This window comes from Alosa pseudoharengus, unplaced genomic scaffold (assembly GCF_046254945.1).
Source record: "Alosa pseudoharengus isolate Yale_2024_CS ecotype anadromous, Long Island Sound unplaced genomic scaffold, YU_APseudo_1.1 YU_APseudo_1.1_scf_13, whole genome shotgun sequence".
In the NCBI taxonomy this organism is placed as follows: domain Eukaryota; kingdom Metazoa; phylum Chordata; class Actinopteri; order Clupeiformes; family Clupeidae; genus Alosa; species Alosa pseudoharengus.
Genome location: NW_027468598.1, coordinates 21,741,640 through 21,751,619, shown reverse-complemented (window position 1 = coordinate 21,751,619; position 9,980 = coordinate 21,741,640). Strand labels below are relative to the sequence as shown.

General features: G+C 41.3%; 1 protein-coding gene across 1 annotated transcript; it reads right to left on the bottom strand.

Moving 5' to 3' along the window:
• rbm7 (RNA binding motif protein 7) lies at positions 1 to 4,451 on the bottom strand. The gene is made up of 5 exons (XM_076282537.1): positions 4,279 to 4,451; positions 3,534 to 3,696; positions 3,391 to 3,448; positions 3,119 to 3,218; positions 1 to 974 (listed from the first exon to the last, which is right to left on the bottom strand). Exons 1-5 carry the CDS (start codon positions 4,369 to 4,371, stop codon positions 561 to 563), a joined length of 828 nt encoding a protein of 275 aa, XP_076138652.1. The 5' UTR covers positions 4,372 to 4,451; the 3' UTR covers positions 1 to 560.
• Between the last annotated feature and the right edge of the window lie 5,529 nt (positions 4,452 to 9,980).

The window sequence follows — 9,980 nt, the reverse complement described above, 5'->3', positions numbered from 1 at the left end:
TAGCATGAGGATTCCATTTTTATTAAAAACTGATCGGTCTGCAATCTTTCGGTCTATAAACAAATAATGATCAGAGACCTTACAATCAGGGGCGATGCCATTAAAGGACTAAAATCTGGTGTCTAGAATGCATTTCTTTTTTTTTTATATAAATGTAAAGGAGCTTTTTTTTTTTATTGATGGTTAAACCTGAGTATTCATTCTTATGGCTCCTTGTATATTTTTTTTTTGTTCCAACACAATACCATTATAAAGTACACATTTGTCAAAGAAAAATAAAAAAGTAAAAAAAAAAAAACACAATATTTTGTGTTCATTTTTGTAGTCATGATGAATTTGATTTCCCCCCCACAAAAAAACCATCCAATTTGGAAAAAAACTTGTATAAACTCACTTAAGAAAGGTTTTACGTTAAAAAGAATCCAAATTCAGTGGTTTAAAAATCCTACCAGCTATAACTTTTTTTTTTTTTTTAAAGAGTTCATGAGGTGATTAAAAATTATTCTAAAAACATCTTAAATCTCAGTTCTTTTTTTTTTTTTAAAGAAGAATTCCAGTCGTCAGTATCGTCGATAACGTCCATCCCGTGGCGTGTCTCTAGAACCCTCTCGCTGGTCCCGCCTCCTGTCGGGGTAGTCTCGGTTGCGGCCTCCGCTGCGGTCGTCGTGGTGATGGAAGTCGCGGCGGTGCCGCTCCGGCCCTGCGTCGCTGTAGCGCTGATCTCGGCCATGATGGCCTCCTCCGGAGTCCTGTTGGTGGGAGTACCGATGTCCTCTCGAAGACTGGTTCTCCAGCTGCCATGGGCTTTCCGCAGCAACACCACCTCCACCTCCACCTCCTCCTCCTCCTCCTCCTACTCCTCCTCCTACTCCGACTCCACCAGTGGCTCCTCCAAACGCCGGCGGGAAGCCCATGGGGAACGCTCCGTTCAGTTGCTGGAGCTGGTGCATCTGCAGCTGCCACATGTTGTTCATCTGCAGGGGAGACGACAAGTTTATTTATTTAAAAATAAAAATAAATAAAAGTGCTGGCAAGATGGATGCTGGCCTGACGCAAACCGCACTATGGGGATTTGGAACTGTAAGCCAAGTGGTATTTTCTCCTGGTTCCTTTATGGAAGGGTTGACAGGTTAAGTTAAGACGTTTCTGTCAGCCAAATTCCACTTGCTCTGAAAAACTTAACCGGTGCCATACAATGTGCCAATACCATGACTCGGAAAGGGAGCATTTATTTTAAATTCTAGGCTAGCAGCTTGTTCAGCAAATGTTTGATGTCATGTCCTCCAAAACCATTCTGAGGTATATTAAAAAAAGGAGTTCATAATTCTTATAATAACACCAGGAAATGTTGGAAAGGGTGGTCTTTGCCATGTAAAAAATACAGGCCAAGGTTCATTCTCAAGATGTACATATAAATAGAAATTGCCAAAAGAATCAGATCTGCTTGATTGCAAACATTGTAGGAGAGAAGACAAAACAAATGGCTGTTTTAAGCCTCATATGTCGCTTTCCATGGCAAACACCATTTTTGATATGATAAACATTGCTTTAACCCACATCATATCAGGAGTTTGGTTGGGAGTGATCTACAAAGGACCTGACTAAAGAACAGGGACAAATCAATAATTTAATTTCACCACAGGGAGAAAGGGAAACCTCTCCCACAACTCAACTGTGTTTCATTCCGTTTCATTGTACAATATCTGTATATTATTATACAATATTAATGCAAATGGTAAGCTAGCACTGCTTTGTTCGTTTTGTTCATTTGCACCAGGATATCACACTAGCAACAGACTGTAGCCTACGCGCTAGTTGATGGCAGACAGTTGTTACTTTTTGCTTTTCTGCCCACACAAGCAACAGGACCCAACAGGACTCAGACAGCATCACAACGCCTGCTTTGAAATCACTTACAGTAGGTGTGCGTTTGGCTAAAGACACACAACACAAGGCAACAAGGTGCAATACGGTCTTAGAAAATCAACAAAAAATTCCAAATGAGAAGGTACATGGGGGCACCCCCCCACCCACACACACACAATATGACAAGCACTCATACCAACATTTGGCAATGTATTGACACAGCACAGGGCGCATTTGAGCAATTAATGACATTTTTAAACGGAAGAAGGAAGTTCGGAAGGAGCGTAACAAAATTTTCTATGCCTACAGCGTCTTTATCATGTAATTTATTCCCAGCCTACCTGTTCATGCTGCAGCATTTGGTTTGATCACTCGCTTTCAACCCACCACCTCACCTCACACATCCGGGATCCCATAGGAATATCATAGCATTTAGGGGAGTATGCATGGATCCTGCTTGATTCCTGCCTGTGCAGTAGATTCCTGCACGATTCCTGCCAAGCACTCCATGACCCAGGCTAGAGATCTCACCAAACACACTTTTTCACTTGCTTTCCTTTTTAGCTAATTTGGAACGTGAACTTGTGAAGTAGTAGTAGTAGTACTAGCAGTAGTATTAATTTTTAACATCCAGAGGAACATGACTGATGTTAACTTTAAATGATAGAGATGGTCATTTTTATATATATCTGGAGGTTTCACAAAAATGCTGGGGCTTTGAAGGAATTAGTTGACAAGAAAAAAAAAAAGAAATCATATGTGCGAGGAGACACCAGAGCGATGTGCTGACCCATTCAGACTTGCATGTCGGGTTGTGACTTGTGTACATGATATTAACCAGGGGTTCAGCATTTGGAGGGTAAGTTAGCATCCTGACACCATCTTTAAAAATGGTGCCTGACATGTGCTCACTTCTGGCACCATTTTCACAAACAAGCCAATTAGCTGACACATTTCCCATGGCCTCAAATTATGTCATCCATATGGGTTGGCAGATCCTCCCAGCAGGAAATTGCCAATTCAACCACATATCTACCATTGTACACCATGTTGTCTCCATCTGTAAAGTGGCACCTGATTGTCTAACTCTATGGTGCCAGAAATTAGCCTTGTGAAATGTTTAAAAAGATGCTTACGGTGAATTTCAAGCTTTTTTGGGCCATTGAAATGAATGGGGGTGGTTCTTGCAATGCCAACATGAATCAATCATCAGTCTCTTGTGATGAATGAATAATTAAGTACACAAACTCACCAGGGCTTGCCTCTGTAGTGAATCAGGTGAAGAGAAAGATCTCTGCATTTGAGGAGGAGTAGAGAAGAGCGGAGAGCCCATCTGATCTGGCCGGTCATACCTGAACAAAAGAACGTAAAAAAAAAACCATTTTATATTAAATCACTTATACAATCACATTTACACTTCTGGTAAAATATACAGTTAATCAAACAAACCAGGGGTTAACTAAAAGGCAAGATTTTCTTGAAGCTGCCTACATAGCCCTCTGCACAACTTGCATGCTTAATTACCTTCCAGGTGTGTTTGATGGACTAGGATTCTTCCCCTCTTGGTTCATATGGCTGCTGCCTGTAGCAAGAAGACAGATTTAGCGTAACTGCTTACTTCTATTAAGCTGAAACACTAATACCAAACACAACCATTAAAAAGTTACCTGATCTGAATTGAATTTTTAGTGCTCTCCCAAACAGCTTTGTCCCGTTGAGCAACTCCATGCCATAGGGTACAGAAACCTCATGTTTAAAATTGACAAATGCAAATTGTTTTGCTCTTCCATCATTGTCCTTGGGGATTTTTACTTTGATTAGAGGGCCAGCCTGCATGATGACAAAACAAAGTTATCCAAAAGCCCCAAGTAAAAGCCTAGGCAATAGATAGCTATAGATCAATGTATCAACAGTTAGCTTATCACCACACAGAAGACAAGCAACCTCATCACTTCAGACCAACGTCAACAAGAAATGTTTGCAACACTGAGACCACAGCTCTAGCACCCTCGCTGAAACTGCAGCGACTGAAGAGCAGTGGCAAGGACTACACACATACTGAGAAGACGCATATAGTCCCTACTTTCAGTGCGATTAGGCACACAAAAAACGTGACATGAAAAACTATTCCATCAATTTTCAAGGACTCAATCAGGTAACGCTACGCTCCAAATGCAGAGGAACGTTAACGTTTACCATTAGGATGCTAACGAGAGTGTCACTGTGTTCATTTGTGTTAAGTTAGCTGCTAGTTTGTCCATGATGTTACGCCTTTACACGTGTTTGAAATACCTACTCGAAAATTAATTAGACACTTAAAATGTAAATGATTATCAGATAACTGATAGCTGTTAATTAAGCGTTAACGTTGTCCATAAGCTAACGTTAGGCTATTTTTTTTTTTTATCATACCTGTAAAAACAACTCGAACAACAGCTCTTCTGTGACTTGTGGGTCGAGATTTCCCACAAAAAGAGTCCGATCCGCTTCATCCGAAACACCCATTTCTGGTGAATGTATAAAAGGAAATACCTTTTACCCCGACTAAGTATTTTGGTTGGCAGTTACGTCTGGTTAGCCTGCTGGCTAGCTAACGTTAAATAAACAGGCCTGAAATGGCCGTAAAGCGATTATGTGCCGTAGGAGGGCGTACTGTCGTACATTCACAACGACAGTCGAGTTTTCAGTCAATCGGGTTCATTTATGCAAGTGCATGGAAAACTAGATGTGCCGCAGAGCGGTACAAAATATGACCGCCGCCCAGTCCAGCACATTTTTTCCACAAAAATAAATCACGCTGAAAGGCCTATATGATTCTAACTGTCTCACTAAATTGCATTATCCACACTCAATTCTCACTGATATCTGCTAGACAACAAGTACCAAAACATGATTAGTTCATAGATTTCACATGTAAAATTCATTTTATACAACCCCACCTCCATCTTGCCTGTTCATAATTCTGAGAAATTCTTGAATTTGATGAATGTGTGCATGTACATGTTTATGTTATGTGTGTGTGTGTGTGTGTGTGTGTGTGTGTGTGTGTGTGTGTGCGCGTGCGTGCTTGTGTGTGTGCCTGCGTATGTGCCTGTGCAAGCGTACATATGTCTACTGTGTGAGTATGTGTCATACGTATGATTACTGTGAATGTATGTGTGTGTGTGTGTATCTGTTTGTGCACATGTGTGTACATGAAATGGGTTAACATGACCCCTGGAGGCAAACATACAGAAAAAAATGGTCATCCTAGTCCCTACAGTTCTCAAGATATTCACAGAACTGTGTCTGCCCTACCCTCCTTTCGGGGGTCCAGTCCAGCGGGGGGGGCTACAGATCAAAACGAAAAACGACGGTTCCATGCTATCCATGTGGGGTTACATGCCCACCAAGTTTTGTGTACCCCGGTCTTTCAGTGTCCCGGGAATCCTTGTTGGTGTATGTCACTAAATGTACACATACATTATTTTATTGTAAGGCCCCCCATGAACGAAAGTACACAAAACTTGGCATGCATACGGAGGGTGTCATAATGATCCTACACTTTTAATTTTGTGCAGTTTTGACCTTGTCAGCCAGAGATATTGTGATGAAAACACCTAATTTTTTGCTTTTTAATTTTTAACTAGGTGGCGCTATACATGAAATAAGTGGTAATGGGATGGGTTGACATGCCCCCTTAAGACCAACATACATAAAAAAGGTGGACCTCCTAGGCCCTACGGTTCTCGAGATATTCACAGAAAACTGTCTCCGGCCACCTACAGGCCAGTTGGTGTATACTCAGAAACCTGTCTCCGGCCACCTACAGGCCAGTTGGTGTATAGTAACATAAATTAATTTATTGTGTGGCCCCCCATGAACGGAATTCCACAAAACTTGGTGTGCATACAGAGGGTGTCATAATGATCCTACACTTCCAATTTCGTGCAGTTTTGACTATGTTAGGTCACAGATACCTGCGATTACAACACCTCATTTTTACTTTTTTGTGTTTAACTAGGTGGCGCTATACATGAAATGAGTGGTTATGGAATGGGTTGACATGGCCCCTTGAGATCAACATACAAAAAAAAAAAAAGGTCCTCCTAAACCCTACGGTTCTCGAGATATTCACAGAAAACTGTGTCTGCCCTACCCTCCTTTCGGGGGGTCCAGTCCAGTGGGGGGGCTACAGATCAAAACGAAAAAAGATGATTCCATGCTATCCATGTGGGGTTACATGCCCACCAAGTTTCGTGTACCCCGGTCTTTCAGTGTCCCGGGAATCATTGACGGAAATTTGGGCATGCAGTCATAATTTGGGCAATTTGGGCATGCGGTCATAATAAGGACTTTAAATGTCTACTTTGCATTTTCAGTCCAAAGATGTGATGTGGCATTCTAAAACCTATATCCTCAAAAGTAAAATATTTCACGTAGCCTGTAGGCTAATTGGCTTAATGCATGGTCTTGAGGGACACTGTGTAGGCTACCAGAAGAGGCACTGTTTTGGACGATTAGAAGACAGCAGTCAAGTCAAGTCAAGTTACTTTATTTGTCCCCACATGGGGCAATTTGTTGTGCAGCAAATAGTATAGTACAAATCATACACAATCACACACACAGTAAAGAGGTTGCCTACCTTGCAGGCATAGTTAAAAAAACACAATCAAAACAGTCAATAAATAGTAATTCAATAGAATAAATAAAATAAAAATACAAAAAAAAGAGGGGGGGGGGGGCTAATCAAATTCAAAAGTATGAGTGTGTGTGTGTGGGGGGGGGGATAAGGAGAAGGTGACAACTGACTCAACAAATGACCTACATTATAGAAAAGGGTCATCAAGGTCTTGTCCGCATTAAACTTGGCCAGCTTCCTAAGGCAATGCAGGCACTGCTGGCCTTTCTTGCCAAGCAAACTAGTATTTGGCTCAAAACACAACTTGTCATCAATAATGGATCCAATACTTGTACTCTTTAACAACCTTTATTTCCTAACCATTAGTTTTTACAGTGTTACAGACATTATGCCTAAAGTCAATACACATGTCCTTAGTCTTTGAGGCATTCAGTTCAAGAAAGGCATCCTGACACCATGTTACAAAATGGTCAATGACCGGACCCTGTGAAATTTCCTCGTTGTTCAGTAAGCTGACAATAACCGTATCATCAGCAAACTTCACAAAGTGTCGGTTATCGGTTGTCACAGAGCGACAGTCATTTGTATACAGAATGTAGAGGAGAGGGGAGAGAACACACCCCTGCGGTGAGCCAGTTGATGTGAGGGCCAAGTCAGAGAGGTGACCATTGACTCTCACTTGCTGAGATCTATTAGTGAGGAAATCGAATATCCAGCCCACAAAGTTGGCCTCCAGTTGGAACTGATGCAAGAGCTTCTCAACCAGCAGGTGGGGCTGAATGGTATTAAAGGCTGACGAGAAGTCCACAAACAGTAGTCTGGCATGGTTTTGCTCTGGGCTGAATATGTTGACAGAAGAACTCTTTATGTAGGCAAGGACAGAACTGGTGTGGCATGTATTTTCTGAAGATGGAATGTTTCACCTACAACACTGGCTATGTTAATTGTGAAGGATTGTACTCCTCCATTGTAGACCAGTGAAACTTCAGTCTGGAGTACCAAGATCTCTGTGCTGTCTCTTTCATGTTGTTGGCATGATGATACAATGGCATCCAAACCATGGGAATCATCATTCAATTAGTAACACTGTAATCATCATGATGATTTACTGGAATCATCATTCAATTAGTAACACTATCAAACTGTATCAGAGCTACAGAAAACTAATCAGCTTTTTGTGGGTAGATGCTATGTTAGCGGATGCATGAAGTGTTTCTCATATTGCCTAGTATAATTTAATTATGAACCCAATGCATGAGGCAACGAGGTGTGCCATCAATAAAAAATACAAATTGTAACCCCCTTCGCATCCACTTAAACTTGTGACCTTGGGGTGCGGCTGGAAGACAGCTAATATAGTCCCACCAGAGATAACCTAGTCTGGCTAAGCTCTTGCTAGCAGGTGGTCTTCTCATCCATTAAAAAGAGACTCGACTACCAGAATGCTGATGAGACATTCCCGTGGCCGCCCAAGTAAATGCCAAGATCAGATTGCTGAGTCGCAGTCCCTCCATACGGAGCCTTGGACGAGGCAATCCCACAGAGCTTTAGTGCCAAGCCAGGCAGCCATGGGAGAACCTGACCACCATGATAATCAGGCGCTGGCTAGACCTTGCCTGCTGAATTAATTAGTATAATTGAAAGTGTAATGATTTTTCAGTCACGCTTGAGGGACACATGGAAGGACTACAGCTGTGTCTTGTGCTCGTGCTCAGATAGGCGTGGCACATCAGAGAGGTCCGCCTCTCACTGCAGCAATCGTGCCATTTAAATGACCGATGAACTGGTGCATTTGGATGTTTCGTGTGCACAGTGTTTTTACAACATCCTTTCACTACATTCACTAACACAACCATCACAAATGAATTCCTTTATTTATTTATTAAGAGTGTAAATCAAACAGATGTAATTTTGTGAAAAACGTATACCATGTTTTCTGGGTACAACCTACTTCAGAGTTTGCCCAGGCCTACTCTTTACTGGTTTAGTTCCAACATAGACACTCACTAACCAACCAATTTTCCCATGGTCCTTTGACATTACATTCTTGAATAATTATTCTGAGTAATTTTGTGACTGTAAATGTTGTTACCATTTTTTATTTAGTAGTGTAATCACATGGCCACAGTAATAAAATGTTGGTTTATAGGATCTAATTTAAATGCTTTTGGCTGGTGAAAGTAGTTTTCAGTATTTCAATTGGCAGCTCTAAATATCAGGACTGTAAAAGCATAAAACCACACCTGTGCCGTTCTCTTTAACATCACACGAACAGGAATATTTTTTTTGTCCCAGGATAGCAATTATATTTTATCTCTGCTTTTCTACAATGCTTGGCTTTATTACACTGGGTACACTTCCAGAGAACTTTAAGGAATTATAATTCTTAAGTAGTGGTGTCATAATATTGCTAAATGTCTTCGTCAACAGATCCAGATGAGCTGTTTTTTAATGTTTGCTGTGACCTTTTTCTTACGACCTGACAAAGACCTAAAGTCATTCATAACTGAGATGTGAAAAACTGCTTAATGTTGCAGATGCTTTCAGAGGAAAATAAGTTTGTGTGTTTGGTTCACATTCCATATAATGGTACAGTACACATAGCATGGGGTTGAACAGATGATATGAGATGATAAGGTTAGAAACAAACATATTCTAACATCAGCTATGCTAGAGTTTGCATGGCATGAGGACATCTATGAAAAGAAATCCCTTGCACTTTGGGGTATGATCTCTCATGCATTTGCAGTAGATGGCAGTGTTGATCCTCTGAAGCACTGATGCTTCTTTGGAGGTAGCATCTAAGCTCCTGGAAAACAATGTTTGGAGCTGTTAAAATATAAGCAGTTATTATTTGACTCTGGGGCCAAGGTGCTTTCAGGAGAACTTTGATAGAAAGAGGAGATAGAAATGGGTAAAGACAGATGTACTCCTCTTTTGGCCCTGGCAGTTCATTCCCAAATCCCCTTCTCTCCCTCTCTCTCTCTCTCTCTCTCTCTCTCTCCCTCCCTCTTTTTCAGTGTATGTCTTGATGTCTGACTTCCTTACCTCTTCCTTGCTACTCTCTAGTCGAATACTGAAGATGTGAAACAAGGAAGCTGCAGCTGTGTGCACGAGCACATTCCAAACTCCTCTCTGTTGCACTCTGTTGACTGGCTGGGGGAGTATGGCAGCCGCACAGATGCTGCTCCTTGGTGTGACAAAAAATATTGGCTAAAAACATGTCAACATGAATTATATCTAGGGTGTGACTCTGCGGCACGTCTCATGGAGGAAGAGTGTTACATTTCACCATGATGAGAAATCTCTGAGCGATGTCATAGGGAAATCCTAATTAGATGATAACAATGGCAACATCAGAATATTTAATGTACATCATGTGTCATCTCCCATTTCACCACTGTATGGCTGTGTTTCACAAGCAGTCAGTTATTTATTTATTTGTTTTCTCTCTTTTTTGTTGTTTTGGTTAGTTTGCTTCATTGGTTTCGTG

What these genes read in the sequence shown, in the direction of transcription:
- rbm7 (XM_076282537.1), bottom strand. Translation starts at nt 4,371, where the DNA reads ATGGGTGTTTCGGATGAAGCGGATCGGACTCTTTTTGTGGGAAATCTC. An exon ending in AAAAATTCAATTCAGATCAG is followed by an intron (nt 3,449 to 3,533) that starts GTAACTTTTTAA and finishes TTCTTGCTACAG; the next exon opens with GCAGCAGCCATATGAACCAA. An exon ending in CACTACAGAGGCAAGCCCTG is followed by an intron (nt 975 to 3,118) that starts GTGAGTTTGTGT and finishes TCTCCCCTGCAG; the next exon opens with ATGAACAACATGTGGCAGCT.